This window comes from Colossoma macropomum, unplaced genomic scaffold (assembly GCF_904425465.1).
Source record: "Colossoma macropomum unplaced genomic scaffold, Colossoma_macropomum, whole genome shotgun sequence".
Taxonomy (NCBI): domain Eukaryota; kingdom Metazoa; phylum Chordata; class Actinopteri; order Characiformes; family Serrasalmidae; genus Colossoma; species Colossoma macropomum.
In genome coordinates this window covers 1,435,300-1,462,581 of record NW_023494804.1, presented here as the reverse complement: position 1 = coordinate 1,462,581, position 27,282 = coordinate 1,435,300, and the positions used below count along the sequence as shown (strand labels likewise).

The window sequence follows — 27,282 nt, the reverse complement described above, 5'->3', positions numbered from 1 at the left end:
CTATGAATTATTGAGTATCTACTATGAATTATTCAATATCTAATATGAATTATTCAGTATATGCTATGAATTATTCAGTAACTACTATGAATTATTCAGTATCTACCATGAATTACTCGGTAACTACTATGAATTATTCAGTATCTACTATGAATTATTCAGTATCTGCTATGAATTATTCAGTATTTACTATGAATTGTTCAGTAACTACAATGAATTATTTAGTATCTGCTATGAATTATTCAGTATCTACTATGAATTATTCAGAATTTGCTATGAATTATTCAGTATCAAATATGAATTATTCAGTATTTACTACAACCTTTTCAGTATCTACTATCAATTATTCAGTATCTACTATCAATTATTCAGCATCTTCTATGAATTATTCAGTATTTACTATTAATTATTCAGTATATACTATGAATTAATCAGTATTTACTATGAATTATTCAATATCTAATATGAATTATTCAGCATCTACTATGAAACTACTGTGTAAGTTCTCTAGTTGTGAGTGAGGGACTGAAGTGTGGACTAACATACAAACCCTTAGAGTTTAAAGGGTTAATCCAGATTAATCCTCTGATCTCCATGACAAACTAAGAAGCTGCTGGTGTGGCGTGTGTTATGTGTGTGTGTGTGTGTGTGTGTGTGTATGTGTGTGTGTGTGTGTGCGTTACCTTCACCTCTGCAGGCTGTGCAGGCCGGCTGCTCAGATTTACAGACGGGCGAGCATCACTCAGAACCTTCCGCAGTCTTGCCATCACCTCAGCTTCACTCAGACCCGCACACACTCCCTGCTGAAACACACACCTCGTCACACACAACTCTAAAGGGGAACTCCACCTATTTCTCAGAATATCTGCATAGTTAAATGGTTATGATGTAAACAGAGCAGTTCAGAGCGGTTCAGAGTGGTTTGGTGTGAAACGCTCTGTTCTAGAGAACCTTACCGAGTCAGAACTGTTCACAGTGGTGGTGATAGGAACCAGACGTCCACCTCTAAAAGCTCCCTCACAGAAAGTTACTACATGAAATGGTTATGAATTCACTGCCTGATGACTGAGACACTGTTTTATGAGAGTTTAGAGAACTTAAACTCCATTCATGGTGGAGGGATACATGCAGGGCGCTGTGAGGCAAAATAGTCCCCAAAGAAAACTTATTATTTCAGATTTTCCACTATTTTCCATCATCAACATTCCATATAAACTCAGAAGACTCGTGTAGGTTCACTGGTGGTTCTGGATAGTAAATAAAATGTCTATATCTGTGTTGTAGTCATGGCGACCCCTGGTTCCTATCACCACCACTGTAAAGACATCTGAACCATTTCACACCAAACCGTCTCTGAATCTCTCTGTTTACATCTCACACAGTGACTTATAAGGGAATTTTTACAACAACAGAAGTATGTATTTAATATTAAACAGGGTGCTTTTGTTACTGTGCCTTTAAGACTGATATATGTAAATAAGCTCTGCTCTGATTGGCTGCCATGTGTTGTGCCTCATTCAAATAGTGGTCCGAAACACTCCTTATAACTTCGAATGGGTGGGGCTAAACTGTTGCAGGCTGAATGGGCGGATATATGTAAATGAGCTCTGTCAGTTGTGACTTCACAACCACTATGAACTTGTTTTTGGAGCTGAGTATCTTTAATGATAACGAAAAGCACAAAAGTGAAGGAATCTTGAAGACGTTCTCTGTTTTTGGAGTGGTACCTGTGTGTAACTGGGCGTGAGCTGTATGTGTGTAGAGTCCAGGTGTTCCACTGCCCAGGTAACCTGCACCTGTCCATCAACCTCCCTCAGCTGCAGGGCCAGCTGCATCAGTAAACACACACACAGACATATAGACACGTATACATGTGTGGTGAGTTTTAAACAGACTTTAATAACTAAATAAATAAATAAAATCTAAATATAAAAGGCCAGAAACACACTGACACCAAAACAGTGACGTATTTATAAACTCTATCACAACTCAAACGTCTTAAGCTTGTTTAATAATATTGACAATAATAATAATAATACCAATAATAAACTCTTCACAGTGAAGAAATTAGTCTAAAAATGTACCTTTCTCATCTAAAAGTTAATGCAGTGCACATTTAAAATTCATTTAAGGCACAAAATTCAGCCTTAAAGACGGTTCTGTAGCATTATGTGCAGATTTACACTGTTTGTATGTTGGGGGACTAAAATGTTCCTGTACAGAACCCTGTATTCTGACTGTTCTAAAACAGCAATACTAAACAAATATAAGTTAAGAGTATTAATTTAAGTCACATGAAGCAAGAACAGATCAAATGAAAAAGAAATACAACAATATACGTATTGAAATACATAATGAAAGTTAAGAGTATTCACTAAAATCTGAATTCTGAAAGATTTATTTATTTATTTGACTTTAGAGCTGAACGATTTAGGAAAATATCTACATATATATATATATAAATATATATATATATACTATATATTATATATATATATATATAATATATATATATATACACACATGTATATATATATATATAGAGAGAGAGAGAGAAAGAGAGAGAGATTAAAAATCTCTTTTGCAAGTGAGCCAACAACAAAATCAACCCAGATCAGAAAAACACAATATGAGAGATTTATTTATCACCCAACACGTCAGCTCTGGAGCTCTGAGCTGCACTTTTGTTCAGTTCTGTGCAGCTTTTTCTTCATATTTTAGCTGAACTGCAGGTATTCATGACTGAACTTGTTTGAACATGACGCCACATTTCTCTCCGTGCTCATGTCCAAACAGCTGGACCACAGCGAGCCGCGTTTAACCCTTTAAGGTCAACACAACTAAAGGGCAGCGATTTCTGCAGTTTAATCTGCTCTTCTCCTTTAAAGTAACCTGACTTCTCTGTGCTCGTGTGTTTATATTGATATGAAAGCAAGATGATCTAACGAAGCTGAGACTGCCTACATCTTTACTTTAACTTTTCAGTGGCCTTTTAGGTCAGTAATAAGTGTTTCCGTAGCAACGTGCCAGAAACTATGGCTTTGTTGGAAAAAGCTGAATACATACTGCTCGTGTACTGGTGCAGTATACAGTATACACAGTACATACTGGTGCAGTATACAGTATATACAGTGCATACTGGTGCAGTATACGGTATATACTGGTGCAGTATGCAGTTTACAGTATATACTGGTGCAGTATACAGTGTATACAGTATATACTGGTGCAGTATGCAGTATATACAGTATCTACTGGTGCAGTATACAGTACATACTGGAGCAGTATGCAGTATACAGTGTATACTGGTGCAGAATGCAGTATACAGTATATACAGTATATACTGGAGCAGTATACAGTACATACTGGAGCAGTATGCAGTATACAGTGTATACTGGTGCAGAATGCAGTATACAGTATATACAGTATATACTGGAGCAGTATACAGTACATACTGGAGCAGTATGCAGTATACAGTGTATACTGGTGCAGAATGCAGTATACAGTGTATACAGTGAGATATGGATACAGTATGACAGTATATACAGATGCAGTATGCAGTATACAGTATATACTGGTGCAGTATGCAGTATATACTGTGTAGTATACAGTAAATACAGTATATACTTGTGAAGTATATAGTATATACTGGTGTAGTATGCAGTATGCAGTATATACTTGTGAAGTATACAGTATATACTGGTGCAGTATGCAGTATATACTGTGTAGTATACAGTAAATACAGTATATGCTTGTGAAGTATACAGTATATACTGGTGTAGTATGCAGTATGCAGTATATACTTGTGAAGTATACAGTATATACTGGTGTAGTATGCAGTATACAGTACACAGTATACTATTTCGAACACAGCCCACATCTTTGCAGCATGGAGCTTCTTTTACACAGTGATATGAAACACAGTATCTCACAGAGAGCTCCAGTTCTACACAGTGATCCATTTTACTGATCAATTACTATTAACGACTCCCATTAACTGCTCTGGAGGAGAGATTTTAATCAGAATAAGGGGACAAACACAAACCCCATGAATAGATCACCCACTAACGGCAGCAAAGAGCGGGTTAGTTTAATAATGACGATGATGGCTGATTGTTAGCGTAAGACACGCTTGAGTCCATATTTGTATAGAAATCCTGAAAACAGTTCACAGCTGGGCAGTGAAAGGTCACAGTAAACCACGTCTTTCTCTTTTCTTCTAGTGTTTATGCAAGAAAGTAAACATTGTGCAGTCTGATTAAATCTAAGAACAGAGCATCTATCATTTGTTCTTTTCCCAGACCACAAATACAGACCCTCAACTATTAACAGCTCATAGCGTTCATCCTGTTAAAGCGATAGTCCAGCCAAAAAACAGCCCCGTCCCCCCATCCGAGACATGCTAGGTGTGACGTTTTTCTTTAGTTTAGCACTGGAGCTATGAGGCTAATGTAGCTAACGAGTAATTAGCTTATAGCCCACCAATTAGCATGGTGCTAACTAGGGCTGGGACTAGTGGAGTAGTATGTATATTATACTGCACCAGTATATACTGTATACTGTATACTGCATACTACACTAGTATATATGGTATACTGCATTCTGTGTACCAGTATATACTGTATACTGCATTAGCATATGCTGTATACCACGTACTGCACCAGTATATACTGTATACTGCATACTGCTCCACTATATACTGTCACAGTATTTATTATTACTGTATAAATTAGATCACAGTGTGTCGCAGTATTCTTGGCTGAGTGTATCGTGGACAGAATCAGAGCTTTAAAACACTTCCCAGCTGCATGTTTGATTAAAGAGAGAGATTTAGTGGAGAGTATTATGAGAAATGTTGAATAAAAATAATTTATGCTGGCTGTATTTTTAATTACGGCACTAGTGGTTCTGTTTTTTGTCAGTTTCAATATATCAAATGTCAGATAAAATAATGTTTTGTAATTTTTTTATATTTTTAAAAATGTTTTTGAAGTATTATGACACTGATTTTGCCATATCGCCCACCGCTAGTGCTGCACACCTAAATCAAACTTCTAATCCCATCTTTTATGCAAACACATCCTGACAGATTTGTCACCGAACTATCGCTTTAATGCACGCTGCACATCTTGACTGCACAAATGTAAATTTGCATATATCACTGAAATTAATAATGCTATTGTATGTACTATATATTCACTGCACATCTATGAATGTTATTGTGTTTGATAATTACTTACACAGTGTGGACTGAAATACTGTAACCTACACTTCCTCAAGGGTTCTTTAGTAAAGACAGTGGTTCTATACGGAACCATGAACACTCAAAGAACCATTTGTATGCTTACCTTTTGTTTTGCATGGTGAAACTGTTCTTCAGATTGATGGAGAATGTGTTGTGAACAGTTCTATACAGCACCAAAAAGGTTCTTCTATTGTTATAATCTTCATATCCTCACTACAGCAGAACCCTTTTCAGTGCTATATAGAACCATAAATGCTCAAAGCACCACTTGCATGCTTAAATGGTACTTGGAGAATGTGTTGTATAGGGTTCTACACAGCACCTTTTCAAAAATGGTTCTATATAGCACCAAAAAGGGTTCTTTTATTGTAACAAGCTTGACATCATAACAATAGCAGAACCCTTTTTGGCATTATATAGAACCATTTACAACACATTCGCCATCAATCTGAAGAACATTTCACCATGCAAAGAACCGTTTAAGCATGCAAGTGGTTCTTTGAGCATTTATGGTTCTATATAGCACTGAAAAGGGTTCTGCTATTGTTATAATGTGAAAGCTGTAATAAGAGAAGAACCCCTTTTGGTGGTATAGAACCATTCACAACATATTTTCTATAAATCTGAAGAACGATTTCACCTTTTAAGCATGCAAGTGGGTCTTTGAGTGCTCATGGTTCTACACAGAACCATTGTCTTTACTAAAGAACTCTAGAGAACCATCTTTTTAAAGAGTGTGGACACCATAAGTATTTTTAGGGAACAGCATGAATGAAATGATCCACATGAAACTTTATTTATTTATTGATTGTTTGTTTGTTGTTTATAGCAATTCCTTGATAAGCTGTCTACCTCAATATGCATGACCTTCGTTCACCTCATTGTGGATGTTAATTTTATTAGAACTCATTCTACACCTTTCTCATCCTTTTCAGAACCTCCTGATGATCTGTAAGCGGTGACGTTGATCAGGACGAGCAGATTAGAACCATTTTAGTTTATCTGAATCACAGTTGGTTTTATATTAATAAAAACAGTGATTTCAATCTTCTGAATGCTGCATGTGTCAGTACAGTAATGCTGCATACAGTATATGTGGTATTTATGTTGACCTCAACAAAACATCTATTCTTTATATACGTTATACGTGGCAAATGAACGTCTCTGATGCGGATTATTCTGTGTCCCAGTAGCCGTGTGTCTGAAGCTGAAACCGAACCTCGCTGACCTCCACGGCAGAACAATGGCTGAAACGTCCAGACATTCGCCAAACAAAAGCAGCTAAACAAGCGCAGTGAGCGTTCCAGCAGCAGCAGCTCAGCTCAGAAAGAGCCCAGAGCCGGAAGAACCTTCCAGAAGACCTCAAATCACTGACTGAACTACCCACAAACACAGTCAGCAGCACAGCTACTCCCAGAAAGCGCAACACTTCAGGAGCAAATCAGAAATGATCGATGTGTGTCGCCTTCACATTCATCTGCACTTCATATTTATTATTAAACTGAAATACTCCCTTTCACATATGTGCGATATCCTCATGCGCAGAACCACAGGTGCTACATTCTTTTATTCTTTTATATCCACCCTTTTTACTTTACTTATTTTACAATTTATAAATAATTTTATTTTTAATTATTTTAGCTTAATTTTCCATTTTTACTTTTTTAAATAATTTTAAATTATATAGTCTATCTTGCATTTAATATTTTACATTACATCTACATTTTTGCTTTATTCCTAGTTTAATCCTATTTTGTTTACGCACCGTTAGAATTGCTACCCGATTTCGTTGTACCCTGTGCAATGATGATAAAGAATCTTGAATCTTGAATCTTTACGCTAAACACAGTGTATGTCGTCAGTGTAAACAGGGAGAAGCAGTCTCTTTAGCAGCAGTGTTTACATGCAGCCTGATAATTCGTTAATAATCCGACTAATAGCTCAAAGGGAACAGAATACGTCTGTGTCCGTCTATCCTCTGTGTTCCTGCATCTCATTTATTTATCTACCTCAGACTAACTGCACATACGGAAATGTGTACAACAGTACATATGATAGTTTTACTTCATAACTTATTACTGTACAACTGTATATTGGAAATAATGCAATACTAATGTATATTGTGTATATGTGCATAGGTTTAGAGTCTGTGTTTATATATTTCTTTTTTATTCTTATATATATTTTTTTTGTATTTAAATTGTACAAGGGGGCTAAGATTTTCACTCACCTTGCCCCTGTGAAAATCAACACATTTGACAATAAACGTGATTTGATTTGATATTTGAGGCCATTCTGAATACACTGGGCCTCGTTCTCCAGTATCTTCTTAAGTGTGTTCTTGAGAAAGATCCTGAGAAAAGTCTCCGTCAGATTCATGTCGTGTTCTTAAAGCACAGAACTGTTCTCACCTTCGTGCTCTTGAGTGTGTGTAGATTCTGTTCATACATAAGAACAAACCCCACATAAGGGAACACTGGTGAGTCAGAATCTTCGTCAAAACTGCGTAAGCGGGTTTAAGAAGAAATTTCTTGGTGGTGAATGAATCCCTGTTTCTATCTGATTCAATGAGGTGGGTAATCCTGTAAATAATCCGTTAAATAGAAGAATAAACGCCTGTATCCGATTACAGTCCCAAACAGAAAGTTTAAGTACGTTCTGCACATGTGCGGAAGTTTATAACGTTCAACATGGCGGAGCAGAAACTGGTCTGCAGAGGAGACGAAGTTTATGCTTCAAACTTTAAAGGGCATAAAAATAGCAGGACGGACGACCGAAAAACTGTTCTTTGCAGTTTCTGAGCAAATAAATGACACAAACTACACAGACTATAAACAGAAACTCAGTAAGTCACTGGTCAAGTTTTGGATTGGATTATTGTGATGTGATTGTAAACGGAGACGTGTATCAGCTTGTTGAGTAGCGTGAGAACAAACACCTCAGTCTTCATCTGTAATCAGAAAGAATTTAATCAGATTGGCAAAAACCTTTGCATGTAAACACAGCCAGTGTTGGGTCACGGAAAAATTAAAATTAAACCACATCAATTTTTGGTGATCTGGGAACAATTTTTTGGAAAAACAGTCATCTACCAAGTTTTTGTTTCTTAAGGTATAATGTTGTATTAATGCTGTATCGATAGAGATCACCGCATTCTTTACTACCATTTTTATTTATAATAAAAATATACATTTATTTTTCAAATATATTTTAAAATGTATTTATATTTTTACGTACTTTTTTATTCTAACTTCACTATTAATATTGCTATTATTATTATTATTATTATTATTATGTCTTCTTTCTTTAAGTGTAAAGGTGAGTCTCTTATATGTTATGTTCCATGTAAAAAGTGCTAAGTCAGAGAACACTCTTCATTTCATTATAGATTTTTCAAGAAATGTTTGAGGAGATTAGATATAAGATAATTTTATAAGGAAGGAGAAAGTCAAAGCGAAAAAACTGATTAAAATCTACAGATAAAATGTGCCTCCTAACAACCACCTGGAAGACCTGGTCGACCCCAAAACTGCCCCATCAGATAAACAGCACTTAAAGCTTTCATCTCTGAGAGAGAGGAGAAAATCAAGCTGATCAGATCTGAAAACATCCACAGGTGTTTCTGTCCATCCTTCCACTGTGAGAGACGACTCAGCGCTGTAGGCCCTGCTAACATAGGCGTCTTATTTTGGCAGGAAAAATGTATAAAATGCACAGAATCCAGCAGATCAGCTCTAACGTTTCTCGGCTTAAAGGGAGACTCTGTTAGAATCAGATCAGCCCCACGAGCAACTTAGCGGTTTAAAAATAGCTGTAATTTAATTGGGTAAAGCCTGAGCGGCTCTTCACACAGAGCACGTTCCCCAACAGCACTCAGAGTGGAATGAGCTGCAGCTCTCAGAGTAATCCTGCAGGATAAACACACACCTGACACTCACCTGACACTCACCGCTCACAGCACTGCATCACCCGCAGGTATCACCCAATAACCAACCGCACATACCACAAATGCTTACACACTATATTAATATTATAATAACATTAACATTAATATCACTACAGTATCTCTGTAGTGATATCACTATAGTGTTCTTTACACGTGGGGTCACTGACTCAATGGAAATTAGCTGAAGTTTTGAAACTCAACTCAGCCAAGCAAAGCCCCGCCCCCAAACAAATACAGCCCTGCTTTCAGTGTTCCCTCCAAAGCCCTACACAAAGAAATATAATCCCTCCCTAAAGCTGCCCCGCCCCCAAACAAATACAGACCGTCCCTCCAGTGTTCCCTCCAAAGCCCCGCCCCCAAACAAATACAGACCGTCCCTCCAGTGTTCCCTCTAAAGCCCCGCCCCCAAACAAATACAGACCGTCCCTCCAGTGTTCCCTCCAAAGCCCCGCCCCCAAACAAATACAGACCGTCCCTCCAGTGTTCCCTCTAAAGCCCCGCCCCCAAACAAATACAGACCGTCCCTCCAGTGTTCCCTCTAAAGCCCCGCCCCCAAACAAATACAGACCGTCCCTCCAGTGTTCCCTCTAAAGCCCCGCCCCCAAACAAATACAGACTGTCCCTCCAGTGTTCCCTCTAAAGCCCCACCCCCAAACAAATACAGACCGTCCATCCAGTGTTCCCTCCAAAGCCCCACCCCCAACAAATACAGACCGTCCATCCAGTGTTCCCTCTAAAGCTCCGCCCTCAAACAAAACAGACCGTCCCTCCAGTGTTCCCTCTAAAGCCCCACCCTCAAACAAATACAGCCCGTCCCTCCAGTGTTCCCTCTAAAGCCCCACCCCCAACAAATACAGCCCGTCCCTCCAGTGTTCCCTCTAAAGCCCCACCCCCAAACAAATACAGACCGTCCATCCAGTGTTCCCTCCAAAGCCCCACCCCCAACAAATACAGACCGTCCCTCCAGTGTTCCCTCTAAAGCCCCACCCTCAAACAAATACAGCCCGTCCCTCCAGTGTTCCCTCTAAAGCCCCGCCCCCAAACAAATACAGACTGTCCCTCCAGTGTTCCCTCTAAAGCCCCGCCCTCAAACAAACACAGACCGTCCATCCAGTGTTCCCTCTAAAGCTCCGCCCTCAAACAAAACAGACCGTCCCTCCAGTGTTCCCTCTAAAGCTCCGCCCTCAAACAAAACAGACCGTCCCTCCAGTGTTCCCTCTAAAGCCCCACCCTCAAACATATACAGACCGTCCCTCCAGTGTTCCCTCTAAAGCCCCACCCTCAAACATATACAGACCGTCCCTCCAGTGTTCCCTCTAAAGCCCCACCCTCAAACATATACAGACCGTCCCTCCAGTGTTCCCTCTAAAGCCCCACCCTCAAACATATACAGACCGTCCCTCCAGTGTTCCCTCTAAAGCCCCACCCTCAAACATATACAGACCGTCCCTCCAGTGTTCCCTCTAAAGCCCCACCCTCAAACAATACAGACCGTCCCTCCAGTGTTCCCTCTAAAGCCCCACCCTCAAACATATACAGACCGTCCCTCCAGTGTTCCCTCTAAAGCCCCACCCTCAAACATACACAGACCGTCCCTCCAGTGTTCCCTCTAAAGCCCCACCCTCAAACAAACACAGACCGTCCCTCCAGTGTTCCCTCTAAAGCCCCACCCTCAAACAAATACAGCCCCTCCATTCAGTGTTCCTTCTAAAGCCCCGCCCTCAAACATATACAGACCGTCCCTCCAGCGTTCCCTCTAAAGCCCCACCCTCAAACAAATACAGCCCGTCCCTCCAGTGTTCCTTCTAAAGCCCCGCCCCTGAATACAGTCGTGCTCTCAAGGCTAGCACAGCTAAATGCTGGTGCTAACGTAGCTTTAACTGAATATCACAATTAAAACAGTGAACCAACATCAAAACAGCTAATTAGCTATCCAACGTCAGCTAACAGGAGCGCTAGCTATCCAGCTAACGTCGCCCTGGTCCAGCAGAGCCCAGAGCTCACTGTGTTACAGCTATATGGAAATAATCCTCTTAGCTAGACTGCACTCTTAAAAAGGGTTCTTTAGTAAAGACAATGGTTCTATATAGAACTACAAACATGCTTAAAGGGTTTTCTGCTTGGTGAAAGGGTTCTTCGGAATGATGGAGAATGTGTTGAGTATGATTTTATATAGAACCTTTCGGTAAATGGTTCTATACAGCACCCAAAAGGGTTCTGCTATTGTTCTGATGCCAAGCTGATAACAATAGAAGAACCCTTTTTGGTGCTATATAGAACCATTTGCAACACATTCTCCATCAATCTGAAGAGCCATTTCACCATGCAGAGCATGTTCATGGTTCTACATAGAACCATTGTCTTTCTAAAGAACCCTTACAGAACCATCTTGTTAAGAGTGTACGTGACGTCAGTTTAGAGCGAGGTGGTTAAAGTGACTCCGTCCAGCAGATGTGGTGTGAGGTTTGCGTCACTCTCTTTATGCACTTCCCCTTATCACTCTCTCTGTCCAGCGTGGTAGAGCCACACTAGCGGTCACTCCTGCTTTTACTCGGTTCTTCTTCTTTTCAGTTTCCTTGTCTTGTGTGTTTGGTAGTGAGAGTTGTTGTAGGTCAGTGGTGGAATATGAATTATTCAGTGTCTACTATGAATTATTCACTGTCTACTATGAATTATTCAGTATCTACTCTGAATTATTCACTGTCTACTATGAATTATTCAGTATCTACTCTGAATTATTCAGTGTCTACTATGAATTATTCAGTACTACTAGCATTATCAGTGTCTACTATGAATTATTCAGTATCTACTCTGAATTATTCAGTGTCTACTATGAATTATTCAGTATCTACTCTGAATTATTCAGTGTCTACTATGAATTATTCAGTGTCTACTATGAATTATTCAGTGTTTACTATGAATTATTCAGTATCTACTAAGAATTCTGTCTGTCTCTGTCTATCTATCTGTCTGTCTATCTATCTATCTGTCTATCCATCTGTCTATCTATCTATCTATCTGTCTGTCTGTCTATCTATCTGTCTGTCTATCTGTACGTCTATCTGTCTGTCTGTATCTATCTATCTATCTATCTATCTATGTGTTATGATATCACAACCACAAGTTACTGGCGGTCTGGCACACTACATTAAGGGGTCTGTCTGTCTGTCTGTCTGTCTCGTACTTTAGATGCATAGAATGAACAAGACAATTAAACTGTTTATGACAATTACTTAAAGGAGAATTAATCACCAGCTGAAACGTCATGATGGTGACGGCCCTCACAGACATTACTCTGGACAGTGATGTAAATACAGGCGGAGGATGTGGAGCCGCCGTAAAGAAGAGCAGCGCTTAATCAAATCCCAGCAGAGGCAGCAGACAGACGAGCCTGAGTCACTCTGTATAAATCACACAGTGTGGATCAGGAGAACCGCCTCAGTCGTCCTCCTCTGAACCTCAGCACAAATACTGCCTCACTCCAGCGCTAAAGTGCAGAGACGCACACAGGCTTTAATGCGCAGAGCATGTTTAGAGTATATAGGCTGTTAATGTATGGAGGTTTTACCCGCTTTAAATGGTGTTTGAGCAGATATGATGCTGGGAATGTTTTATTTATATGTAAAACGATTCAGACACTGTTGATGACGTCACAGCTTCTAAATTCACCTTATACCGAACCTCAGTACCAGCTAATCACTGCATATGAGCCAGGAAAGTGAAAGGCCACCAAATTCCAAGAACTACTTCAGATTTTAACCTCTTAATGGAACAGCTTGGAAAAATAATCTAATCTATTAATAATATAATCTACTTTTCTGACAAAACTGAAAAAAACTAATAATTAACTAAAAAATGATAAATGCTTACATGTGGGTCCTTAGCAGATACTGAATAATTCATAGTAAATACTGAATAATTCATAGTAGATACTAAATAATTTATAGTAGATGCTGAATAATTCATAGTAGATACTGAATAATTCATAGTAGATGCTGAATAATTCATAGTAGATACTGAATAATTCATAGTAGACACTGAATAATTCAGAGTAGAGACTGAATAATTCATAGTAGATACTGAATAATTCATAGTAGATGCTGAATAATTCATAGTAGATACTGAATAATTCATAGTAGTTACTGAATAATTCATAGTAGATACTGAATAATTCATAGTAGATACTCAATAATTCATAGTGCATACTGAATATTTCATAGTAGATACTGAATCATTCATAGTAGATACTGAATAATTCATAGTAGCGACTGAATAATTTATAGTAGATACTGAATAATTCAGAGTAGATACTGAATAATTCATAGTAGATACTGAATAATTCAGAGTAGATACTGAATAATTTATAGTAGAGACTGAATAATTCATAGTAGATACTGAATCATTCATAGTAGATACTGAATAATTCATAGTAGATACTGAATCATTCATAGTAGATACTGAATAATTCATAGTAGACACTGAATAATTCAGAATAGATACTGAATAATTTATAGTAGAGACTGAATAATTCATAGTAGATACTGAATCATTCATAGTAGATACTGAATAATTCATAGTAGACACTGAATAATTTATAGTAGAGACTGAATAATTCATAGTAGATACTGAATAATTCATAGTGGACATTGGATGATAACTCTTGAGATTAATAACTGAATAAGTCTGCAGTTTAGGGGGTTATTAAAACTTGATTTTTGTGTTTTCTGTAAGGTTGTGACTAACGCTGCCTCAACTGAGCGTAATAAAAGCTACAGTTTGCTTTGATGTCAGAGTTTTGAAAGACATCTTTTCACACAAACACAGTTTTTGTTGAGCTGCCCTCAGGATGCTGCTTTATCTGCGTCAGTGTTCCAGACACTTCCGCAGCATTTCTCTCATTCTTCATTCGTTATGGTCTCTCACAGCCGCGCGATTCAGCGTATCAGACACACACAGACGCTCAGACATCCCGCCAGAGACAGTCGGGATAAGAACGAGCCTCTACTGCTAGAGAAGGAAATCATTAGAAAACTTTATCAGGACTTATAAACAAAAACCATCAGCCACGTTTAGAGAGAATACATCATATTATGAGAGTAGAAATATGAGCTGCAATTTTTTGGTCAAAATTCAATTCTCAAACTGTCAAATTTATCATTTATACTGACCATACTCCACCGCTGTGTAAATATATCGTCCGGTTATTTTTGTATTCTGTATATATTTCAAAAAAGAATTTTGATTTGATTCAAAATAATCTAATTGAATGAAACGGTGCTGAAATTTGAGATTTCTGACAATGAATCATTTCCAAAAGAATCATATTTGAATCAAAGGTCAGATATTTATACTGATAGTTACTGATTAATAAGCCATGAGATTAATAACTGAACAATAAGCTTTATTACTAATAGCTGATTAATAAGCCGGCCGGATGAGGGGTTAGTGAGTCACTATAATTACTTATACAGTATCAGTCAAGTTTGGACACCTTCTCATTCAGTGGTTTTTGCTTATTTTTAATATTTTCAACATTGTAGATTAATATTGAAGACATCAAAACAGCGAATGAACAGGAAAACAGAATTATGTAGTAAACAAAAAAAGTGTTAAACAAACCAGAATATCGTAGCTGTCGGAGGAAAAGCTCGTATCTCCATTTTTGACGTTTTTCAGTTTTTGACATGATTTGAAAATACCCATTACCCTCTATATTCTGTGTAAATTTCATGAGGAATGGACCAAAAGAAACGGCCCAAAATGACTTGGAAAAAATTCACGTTCCATTGACTTACATTAAAAGTAAAGCAAGTTTTTCCTTCTCCTGTAAAGTTACCATTTTGGAGATACCAGGTTTTGTTCCGACAGCAGTGATGTTTTATACTTTAGATTCTTCAACATATCCACCCCTTGCTTTCATGACACTCCCGGCGTTCTCTCAGTCAGCTGTTATGTACAGTTAGGCCCAGAAATATTTGGACAGTGATACAAGTTTTGGCATTTTAGCTGTTTACCAAAACATATTGAAGATACAGTTGTATCAACATGGGCCTAAAGTGCAGACTCTCAGCTTTAATTTGAAGGTATCCACATCCTAATTGGAGGAAGGGTTTAGGAATTACAGCTCTCTCATATGTAGCTGCCTCTTTTTCAAGGGATCAAAGGTAATTGGACAATTATCTCAAAAGCTATTTCATGGGCTGCATGGGCTATTCCCTCGTTAATCCGTCATCAATTAAGCAGGTAAAAGGTCTGGAGTTGATTCCAGGTGTGGCATTTGCATTTGGAAGCTGTTGCTGTGAACCCACAACATGCGGTTAAAGGAGCTCTCAATGGAAGTGAAGCAGACCATCATTAGGCTGAAAAAAAGAAGAAATCCATCAGAGAGATAGCAGAAATCTTAGGAGTGGCCAAATCAACCGTTTGGAACATTCTGAGGGAAAAAGAGCGCACTGGAACTCAAAAAGGCCTGGACGTCCACGGAAGACAACAGTGGTGGATGATCGCAGAATCCTTTACATGGTGGAGAAAAACCTCTTCACAACATCCACCCAAGTGAAGAACACTCTCCAGGAAGTAGGTGTGTCAGTATCTAAGTCTACCATAAGGAGAAGACTACATGAGAGCAGATACAGAGGGTTCACCACAAGGGTCAAACCATTAATCAGCCTCAAAAATAGAAAGGCCAGATTAGACTTTCCCAAAAAACATCTAAAGAAGCCAGCCCAGTTCTGGAACAGCATTCTTTGGACAGATGAAACTAAGATCAACCTGTACCAGAATGATGGGAAGAAGAAAGTATGGAGAAGGTTTGGAACGGCTCATGATCCAAAGCACACCAGATCCTCTGTAAAACATGGTGGAGGCAGTGTGATGGCACGGGCATGCATGACTGGGTCACTAGTGTTTATTGATGTTGTGACAGAAGACAGAAGCAGCCGGATGAATTCTGAAGTGTGCAGGGATGTACTTTCTGCTCAGATTCAACCAAATGCAGCAAGGTTGATTGGACGTCGCTTCACAGTACAGATGGACAATGACCCAAAACATACTGCGACAGCAACCCAGGAGTTTTTTAAGGCAAAGAAGTGGAATATTCTGCAATGAGTCAATCACCAGATCTCAACCCGATCGAGCATGCACTTCACCTGCTTAAGACAAAACTTAAGGCAGAAAGACCCACAAACAAGCAACACCTGAAGACAGCTGCAGTAAAGGCCTAGCAAAGCATCATAAAGGAGGAAACCTAGAGTTTGGTGATGTCCATGGGTTTGTTTGGTGATGTCCAGACTTCAGGCAGTCAATGCCTGCAAAGGATTCTCAACAAAGTATTAAGAATTAACATTTTATTTATGGTAAAGTTAATTTGTCCAGTTACTTTTGAGCCCCTGAAATGAGGAGGCTTTGTAGAAAAATGGTTGCAATTCCTAAACGTTTCATAGGATATTTTTGTTCAACCCCTTGAATTAAAGCTGAAAGTCTACATTTCAATTGCATCTCAGTTGTTTCATTTCAAATCCAATGTGGTGGCATGCAGAGCCCAAGTCATGAAGACTGTGTCACTGTCCAAATATTTCTGGGCCTAACTGTATACATGGAAACTGTGAGGCGTACGTTTCTATTAGACTGTACTTTACTGAATCAGTCACTCAGCACTCAGCGGCACTGGAGGAAAGTAATCCAGCGACTGAAACGACAGCGTTCACTAAAGCTGTTTACACAAAAACCATCACCTGCTCAGACTCACCTGGCAGAGTAAACACAGAGAGCAGCTCAAACACGACGAGCAGGAGCAAAACTAAAACAGCAGACAGACGTTTCACTGCACTCTGTTTGTGTTTTACTGCTGATCACGACTAGAAGGGTTCATCATCCACTTACTGATCTTAAGCCTTGAGTGCACGGCCTTTATTGGAACATACGTTTTTAATATTTTACCAACAATAAGTCGTCAAAAATGTAACAGTCATTTTATCATAATAGCTTTTTTGTGAAACCCTTACAGTCACTTGTGACCACGAATTTAAAACAGTGTCGTAACGTATTTCAGCTTTTATACCATTACAGCATAATTATTTTGCTCTCTACTACAAATGATTTACTAATCTATTACTAATACTATTAATTGATCAGTAACTCTTATGAACTATTCAATACCTACTATGAATTATTCAGTATCTACTATGAATTATTCAGTATCTACTATGAATTATTCAGTATCTACTAAGAACTATTCAGTAACTACTATGAATTATTCAGTATCTACTACGAATTATTCAATATCTACTATGAATTACTCAGTATTTACTCTAATTATTCAGCATCTACTATATTATTCAGTATCTACTATGAACTATTCAGTAATTACCATGAACAGTAATTATATAATCCTCCTGCTATCTCCACTGACACTCAGTTGAAACTGAAGTTGTTTGTTGTGTTTACCTGCAGCTGTAGGGGGGATATTCTGGCGCTGTATCTCAGGGGGGTCTCTGTGGGGGCTGCGTTTGGGGAGGCGCTGAGAGAAAACTGCAGCTTTTCTCCGAACACTGCACACTGCACATTCTGCCAACAGCAAAAACAAACAGAAAGAAATTAGGACGAAGAATTTTCCGGTTCTCTCATTCGGACACAGAGGTGCCGAGACAGTAGCCCACTGACCCTTAACGTGACAGTTCAGCAAATATGCAAATTTATAGAACTGACACCCAAACATAATCAATCAGCCAGGACGTGTTTGGTGTCGGATGGTTTAGTGTTTAGCTTTAGCGCAGAAGCTATGCAGCTAATGTAGCTGAAACGGGTGTAGCTAAATACACAGTGGGACAGAAGACGGACTAAATTCAGACTTCGAGAAGCAGATACAGCTACGGTTCACAGCTACATACGGGACTTTAATCCTGAACAAGACAAACAAGACGAATGAAAAGAGGTAGTTCTTCAAGGGTTCTTTAGTAAAGAAAAAGGTTCTATGAAGAACCATGAACACTCAAAAAACCTGTGCATGATTAAAGGGTTCTTTGCATCATGAAAGGGTTCTTCAGAGTGATGAAGAATGTGCTGTAGATGGTTCTATATACAACCTTTTTGAAAATGGTTCTATATAGCAAACAAAACGGTTCTACTGCTCCAATGTCAAGCTTATATTAACCTTTAAGGTGCTACTTAGAACCCTTTTCAAAAAGGTTCTATATAGAACTGTCTACAGCACATTCTCCATCAATCCGAAGAACCCTTTCATGATGCAAAGAAGCCTTTAATCACTCAGAGGGTTCTTTGAGTGTTCATGGTTCAACAGAGATCCATTTTCTTTACTAAAGAACCCTTGAAGAACCATCTTTTTTTTAGAGTGTAAATACAAATACGATCTGTAAAGTTATAAAAATATTTTTTATGAGCAACTCAATGTATCGCTGTCGTTGGAACAAAACCTCGTATCTCCATTTTTGTCGTTTTTCAGTTTTTGACATAATTTGAAAATGTCTGTTAAACTTTACATTGTGTGTAAATTTCATGATGAATGGACCAAAAGAAACGGCCCAAAATGACTCGGAAAAAACTCTGGTTCCATTGACTTACATTAAAAGTAAAGTAGGTTTTTTCCTTCTCCTGTAAAGTTACCATTTTGGAGATACCAGGTTTTGTTCTAACAGCACTGATTTATATCATAACAAAATATGAAACATTAGTCCATGTTTACAGATAACAGTGAGTCATACAGTGTCAGACACCACATAATCACGATTCTGAACACCTCCAGTTAGCTTCATTAGCCTCATTGCTCCAGCACCAAATCTAAAGAAGGAAACTTCAGACACAAAACACGTCTTGACTGACTACATTTGGTGAAAGAAAACTGTAATTTTTCCAAATTATTGCTGGTATTTAAAACAGTATCTCAAAAGAAAACAACACTGGCTGAGACCTGAAACAGTCAGCATGGAAAAAATGTACAGATTTTGATGCCAAACTGAAGTGACAATGATATTTGTGAGCTGGTGGGGGTGGATGTTGGGGGGGGGGTCAGCGTGACTGGACGATTAGCTTGACAGCAGAATGTGGGGCATCAAACTGAGGGAAGTGCACAATTTCACGGCTCTGCAAACATCATTTCCTGGGTTAGCAAACAGTTATCATTTTAACAGGATACAGAATTTTATACCACACTATCTGTCCCGCAAACAAGACAAACCAAGCTGTTAAAGGGGAACTCCACTGAATTTTCAAAATTCCTACATAAATAAATGGTAAAGATGTAAACAGAGCAGTTCAGAGTGGTTTAGTGTGAAATACTCAGTTCAAAAGGAAATTACAGCCAGAACTGTTCACAGTGGTGGTGATAGGAACCAGACGTCCACCTCTAAAAGCTCCCTCACAGAAAGTTACTACATGAAATGGTTATGAATTCACTGCCTGATGACTGAGACACTGTTTTATGATAGTTTAGAGAACTTAAACTCCATTCATGGTGGAGGGATACATGCAGGGCGCTGTGAGGCAAAATAGTCCCCAAAGAAAACTGATTATTTCAGATGTTCCACTATTTTCCATCATCAACATTCCATATAAACTCAGAAGACTCGTGTAGGTTCACTGGTGGTTCTGGACAGTAAATAAAATGTCTATATTTGTGTTGTAGTCATGGCGACCCCTGGTTCCTATCACCACCACTGTAAAGACATCTGAACCATTTCACACCAAACCACTCTGAATCTCTCTGTTTACAGCTCACACACTGAATTATGGGGGATTTTGAAAATCAGTTAAACATTCAGCAAAATGCAGCTTTCTTTTCCCGAAATATCTCAATGGAAATATCGCTAATGGAAAAGCTGTGGACAGATTTCTGCGCTGCTTCTAGTGCCAGCAAAGCAATTAGCAGCCCAACCAAAATAGTCTGAAAGTGTCTCTGAGGCTAATGAATTTAGTGTGACTTGAGGTTTCTGCCAAAACTAAATGAAGCTGGAGCACAAATCAAACACGGTGAGTCATCTGAGGTTTGCAGGGGCAGCGTGGAGGACAACAACCCAAACTGAGCTACACAGAATATAAAACACTGTAAAGAACAAATTCAGGGTTTTCCATCCTGGAGCTGTATTACAGAAACATCCTAACTCTGAAATCTGTCTCCATGACGACTGAATTAACTTATCATTAACTCCAGATAAGAAAACTTTAGGATGAACCCCAACAGGGTCCTCACTTCTGTTTAAGGTCTGTTTCTATGGTTTTTAGGCAGCTGAGTCAGCAGCATAGTTCACTACCAGCATAATGAGCTCCATTTATCTCTACTGTAAAACGCTGCTTTCACTGTGAGATGATTTTCTTTTCTAACTCTGCGTTTTAAAGATCTCAGACGCTGCAGACTCGATCTCCACCGCCCCTCTGATCACCTTCGTGTGTTAATGTTGATGATGAAATATTACAGTGATGGTGGTGAATAATGAGGAGGCGGAGCTGAACGTGTGTCTGTTTATTAGGAGGAGTAACGTTAGCGCGCTCGGCTAAAGCGTTTGGGAAATGGAGACTGAAACTGGGGAGCGGCGACACTCTGATAAACAGCAGGGGGCGCTCTCACAGCATTCACCACTTACAGTTTATCACACTTTAGTTCTGTTTGACCTTTTTTACATCAGTAACAGCAGCTTAACTCACATTTTAACATTATTTTGATTACATGTTTACGTTTCAACCGTGTGTGTTTATAGTCGTTTGCTAGGCAACAGACATAACAGCTGACCGTTGACTTTGATCAAGTAGGTTAAGATTTCCTGGAGATAAGATGCTGTAAGATGAGATAAAATTCCTAAATTAAGATCAGATTTGCTTCTGTAATATGAATTAGTGAAAAGTCTTATCTTGACCTGCCAGAGACTAATAGAGAGGAAGTTTCTGTAATACGGCTCCTGATTTCAATCTGCTTCATCAGTATCGTACAGTTTATTATCACAGACAGTAACTTCACCTCGTTCCACTGAAAACTCACTGACTCTAAACTCACTGTAATAGAGGTCAGAGGGCAGATGCTGAGATCTGCAGCTAAACGCTTATGTCAAAAAATTAGGTTTATAATTTAAGCTGTAAATCTGTATTAAAGGTCTGTTTGATTGGATTTGAGGTAATTTATTACCAGTGTAGTGATGTGTGTTAGTGGTGTGTTTTCACAGGTCCTGAATTCAAAAAAACTTCAGAAAATAACCAAAACTACTACTGTTTAAAATGTTTATTCGTGAAATTTTGCAGATACACTGGAGCTGAAAAATTTGGGGGAAATATCTAATTGCACCTGCGATTAAAATTGTGATAATTTGCTATCAATTAAGGTTCAGGCCTGTTTTTATTTTTGCCAAGAAGACCAGAATATCCACTTTTCTGGCTTGAGGCTTGATTCCTGAATGTAGTGAGCCACCAAACTGTGGTTGTGATGTCACAAAACAAGGAGGTTTCACTGCCTCTGATTGATCTAACTCATCTACAGGCAGTTTACAAGCTCTGAGTTATTAGGTTAAATTTCCCCACTTAAAACTGAAGACATTTTTAATAATGTAGGATAGAATTACAAAATTGCCGCTCTTGCGATTAAAAAAATCGCACTCAATTTCGATTTCGATATAATTTGCCAACGGAATAAGACACCATAATAACCAGATAAAATGACTTAAAACAAGTACAAATGTCTAGAAATAGATTAAATAATCTTATAATATTCTTCCAACAGTCTTATAATGAGAAATATTTAGATATATTGACGAAATTTGACAATTAATCTTTCAGCCTTAAGCTACACTGCAAAAATGTATATCTTACCAAGCGAAAACACCTCAAATTTAGTCAATATATCCAATATTACTCATTATGCGACTGTTGATATTTAAGATGTTTTCACTTAAATGGACATCACTTTTTGCAGTGTGCCCATTCACTTCTAAGCAAATTTCAAGTTAACAGATTTTCTGATCTTTTCTAAATTCAGGAACCGTTTTGAAATGATCGTCTCTGGTAATCAACTGTGCGACACGTTCTGTAAATAGAGAGTAGATTAAAATTAGCTGGACTTGTCCTTTAAAAGGGATATAAGATACAATAACATGCTCACAGTAAAAGTGATAAGTTATACCAATCAGGCATAACATTCTGACCACCTCCTTGTTTCTACGCTCATTGTCCATTTTATCAGCTCCACTTACTATATAGGTGCACTTTGTAGTTCTACAGTTACAGACTGTAGTCCATCTGTTTCTCTGATACTTTGTTAGCCCCCTTTTACCCTGTTCTTCAGTGGTCAGGACCCCCATGGACCCTCACAGAGCAGGTACTATTTGGGTGGTGGATCATTCTCAGCACTGCAGTAACACTGACATGGTGGTGGTGTGTTAGTGTGTGTTGTGCTGGTCTGAGTGGATCAGACACAGCAGTGCTGCTGGAGTTTTTAAACACCTCAGTGTCGCTGCTGGACTGAGAATAGTCCACCAACCAAAAATATCCAGCCAACAGTGTCTTGTGGACAGCATCCTGTGACCACTGATGAAGGACTAGAGGATGACCAACATAAACTGTGCAGCAGCAGATGAGCTATCGTCTCTGACTTTACATCTACAAGGTGGACCAACAAGGTAGGTCTAATAGAGTGGACAGTGAGTGGACACGGTGTTTAAAAACTCCAGCAGTGCTGAGAATGACCCACCACCCAAATAGTACCTGCTCTGTGAGGGTCCATGGGGGTCCTGACCACTGAAGAACAGGGTAAAAGGGGGCTAACAAAGTATCAGAGAAACAGATGGACTACAGTCTGTAACTGTAGAACTACAAAGTGCACCTATATAGTAAGTGGAGCTGATAAAATGGACAATGAGCGTAGAAACAAGAGCATAATGATATGCCTGATCAGTGTACATCATTGCTGTCAAAAAAACTCTATTTTTGTTTATTTTTTTTCTACCTCATTTGAACACAGCAGCTGTCCTTTGCATTGTGGGAACACTTCATGATGAATGGACCAATAGAAATGCTCCAAAATCACTTTTACATTAACTTCACTGAAAGTAGAGAAAGATTTACTATTTTGGAGATACATGTTTTTACTGGACAGTGACGATGTGCTTTGGTGTTTAATACACAAAAAAACAATAATTCCTCAAATTCCTCACCTTCTGTCCTGCTGATTTGGTGAAGCTTGAAATGCGGCCCACGCTAAGTTCTGACGTTTGCACGCCGTCTTCTTCAAAAGTCAGCTGGATGTGCCCCTGATGAGAAAGACGAGAGAAATCAATTAAAAAAAATCCAAGCCAAACATTTTTAAAACCCATTTATAACAGAAAGCACTTTCTGGCACACAGCCGGGCCATTATCTTCCCTCCGGCTCCCTTCAGGGATGAGAAACGGAACCATCAAGACTGAAAAACAACACAGCAACAGCTTTGTGTCCGAGCTGTGGCCTCATCAGCAGCTGATAACTGTAAAAATCCCTATAATGTTGCATTATAGCTGATATTACTGCTGCTTTATGCACGGCCAACACAACTGCGGTGCACTATTTCACAAGTTATTACTACTTAATAACACAATATGCAACTTCTTGTACAAAACTGTAAATCTTCACATGCTGTAAAAGTGCACCACCCCCATTATACATAATGTTTTATGACTTATACACGTCATCTTAAAATGACGCACAAGTGCCAACATCTTTTACATTAAAAAGCCCAATAAGAGTCACAATTCATTTCTACATGACCATTTTCCAAACTTTCCTTATCCCTTACAATAAAACAGGCTGTTTTTGTTGCCTGATATATGCAAATGAGCTCTATTATGATTGGCAATGGCTATATTTGTAGTTCAAGTGTCCATATATGGGCTGTATGGACCGGGTGAATGGTACTTTTTTAACTTTTACAATGTTTACACACTAACAACAAACTCTTTCATTGCAAAAGAACGAGAAAAATTCAATTTTCCATAATATGGGCCCTTAAAGTCAACAACACAACCCTTAGATCCCCCTAAAATCATCATTTTAGCACAGACTCTGCTAAAATATTAAAATAATCTGGTGCGTTTTACTGTTTACATTCCAACACAGCGTCCACATGTAACACTGTACCGTTCTAAACCACAGTGGATGATACGGACACTCAAACTGGACACTATTAGCTACAAATTGTTTAAAACATGCGATGAGAGTGACGTACACTTTTACAGAGCTTCACTCACATCTCCAGGACCTTTTATTGATTATTTTTCATGAATGGAAAATGTTTTTTAACACATATACTGTAGTTTCTTCGTTATTTAAGCTATTTGTGTTGTAACATACTGTCATTATTTCTTATAATGTCATAAATTCCTGTAGTATTAGCCAGTCAAGCTCTTCATATGTCAATAAGGCTGAATGTGCTTCTAGCATATAGTCGTTGGAGACTGTTATGCCGATATAAAATCTACTTTGTTGTTAACGAAAAAGATATAGTAATGCTATCAAGAGTTATAGGATTTCTATAGTGCTGGATGATTCTATACCATACAGAAATCTGATTTATGGTCATATACGCACATTTATTAAAAAGGATCAGGCATATACTTCAAAATATATGTACATATATGCGATGTACATACGTGTAAGTATCGAATACAGGACATACAGGCACAATATATGGATCATACATGTATGTCTGATAGGTGAGTAAACACATGCATAATATGTGGATAATAAATATACAGTATGTCTGATACAAACATGGAAATATTGTTTTAAAGCAACAAAACAAAATTAAATACATAAAAAGCATACGTCCAATTAAGATAATAAATATTATATAACATAAGCTAGCATATATGAGTGATATGCCTTCCATATAGGTCTAATGCTTTCTATTATATATGTTTATTGTTCGTATATGCTGATAAAAGGCTGAAATACATGTCCCATATTTAAAAATAACCCATTTCAAATAAGTTGTCATATACGTCACACACAAATATAACTTGGATAGAAGGGAAATCCATATGTGCCAATATAAGTCATATATTTTATATCTACACATTTACATCTAACACACATACAGATTTCTGTACAGGATAATACTCCTGTATAGGATAATATTCCTGTAGTGCTTTCTGGTGGTAATCTATAAGCCCTGTGTAGTGAACTACACTAACTGTCTGTGTTTATTATATGATTCCTACAGGAATTCTGTAGAAATTCCCGTATCCAACTTTCTGCATGACCAATATGAATGAAAGGCTGAGTGACTTCTGAACTTGTTTGTGTTGAAAATTAAACAAGACTCACCCCTGCTTTAGACTGCTGGTTTAAAGCTCTGAACCAGGCTCTTCTCCATTCACTCCTCCAGCTTTTCAGCCCCAACGTCCAGCATAAAAGCTCTTCTGCCTCCTCTGAGTCCTCCTTAATCTCAGTTTGGCTCCCAGGATGAGAGAAATGTAAGAAATACTGAACGAAATAGACCAGCAGAGTCACCACGGAGGCCATGAAGAGGGTGAGCACACAGAGCCACTGCAGGTCCAGCAAACTTTCTGCGAACGACATTGTGGCCGTGCGGGTCAATAAAACACTACAAAACAAAAAAGGAGTCCGAGACCTGCTGAGATTTAGCTCTCCATCTCCGTTTATTCACTTTATCCAGCAGACCCTCCTGCTGTAAGCTGCTTCCACTCCGCCGACAAACGCTCGTCTGCTGACGAGGCTGAGGCTGGCTTCCTATTCGCCAGCGTCCTCTACGAATTTCCCCGTTCCACCTTAAATGGTGCAGCAGTTACATTCCGGCGCCCAGGGCACCATTTAAGGTGGAGCGGGAAACTTGTAACAAGAATTTAAGATGGAACTTTTTTTAAAAAAATTGAACAAGACTTTTTTTAAGGTGAAGCCATTTAAGGTGCAACGGGAAAATTCGAACAAGAAGCTGGCGAATCAGCTTCGACTTATGCTGGAAATCACCGCCTGACGTCCCACAGCCTGAGTGAGGAGGAAAGCACCAAAATATTCGGCTGTATCCCCCCTTTCTTTCAGTTCCGCCACAGTTTGGCCTAAAAACACTCACATTTACTCGCTACGATGATCAACAGAAAGGCTGTTCGAATCGTTCAACCATTTAAGGTGGAACGGAAAATTCGAACCAGGAGCTGCCAACTTTTTGCTAATCTGTATGAGTGTCGTTAACTTTACGGATGTCTTGAATATAATCAGCAGTTATTATTTCGCCTTCTTATTTCCACCACAGTTAAATGACTGTATAACTTTAAAAAATAAAAGTATTTTAAAATTGTTAAAACTGTTCGGCTCCCATGAAGCTCGTTAGCAACAGGCTAACCGAAGTGAGCTAATCCGCCCAGTGGCTGTTTAAGTGAAGTGAGTAAGTGAGTTATTGGCATTATCAATAAGTTATCGACTGATCACCCACAGCATTCAGACAGTGACTGATATAAGATATTTATTACACATTTATGAACTGCAGACATTAAATATTTCACGAGTTTTTTCTCTGAGTGAATCGCAAAGCAGTAACTTAACCTCACAGACGCGGAAGTTACGTCACGTGAGCGCTGCGGCCATGGTTTTCAAAATAATAATAATAATAAAAATAGTAATCATTGTCATTGTTTTCATAATAATAATAATAATGATAATAATAATAATAGTACATTTTATTAATAGAGCACGTTACATACAGGTAGCAGCTGAAAGTGCTTTACAAGTGATAAAGTTTAGGGACAGTAATAAAAGAAAATAAAGTTGAGTCAGTGATTTTCCTTTTTTTACGGTTACAGTAACACCAACAACAAAAAAAACTGAATACATGAAAGTTAGGAGTTAATTTATTTATTTAATTAATTAAAATAAACTGAAACAACAATTAACAACAGTTAAAGCAATAAACAACAACGATAAATAAGTAAATAAATGAATGAATAAATAAATAAAAATAATAGGTTTGTATATCATTTTACCTCTACAAGGTCATCATTTCATTGCTGTAACTAAGCTTTTAATTCAGTATGGCCTTGACTACTCTTCCCATCTCTTGCTACATTCAATTCAGCAACAAGTATTAAATGTCAATTAAAACATGAAAAATGT

At 38.4% G+C, this 27,282-nt stretch overlaps 1 protein-coding gene across 3 annotated transcripts in view; it reads right to left on the bottom strand.

Annotated features, from left to right (window-relative positions):
* Positions 1-25,966, bottom strand: part of LOC118824658 (C2 domain-containing protein 2) — a 44,705-nt gene extending 18,739 nt beyond the window's left edge. The window contains exons 1-5 of one of the 3 annotated variants that reach the window (XM_036594965.1): positions 25,480-25,966; positions 23,336-23,431; positions 17,634-17,753; positions 1,728-1,829; positions 690-803 (exon numbers count right to left, since the gene is read on the bottom strand). In XM_036594965.1, the coding sequence (XP_036450858.1) occupies positions 690-803; positions 1,728-1,829; positions 17,634-17,753; positions 23,336-23,431; positions 25,480-25,734 (687 nt within the window). In that variant the 5' untranslated portion in view covers positions 25,735-25,966. Of the gene's footprint in view, positions 1-683; positions 804-1,727; positions 1,830-17,633; positions 17,754-23,335; positions 23,432-25,479 lie in introns of all 3 variants that reach the window. The other 2 variants (XM_036594964.1, XM_036594963.1) reach the window with 2 other exon arrangements.
* Positions 25,967-27,282: the final 1,316 nt, after the last annotated feature.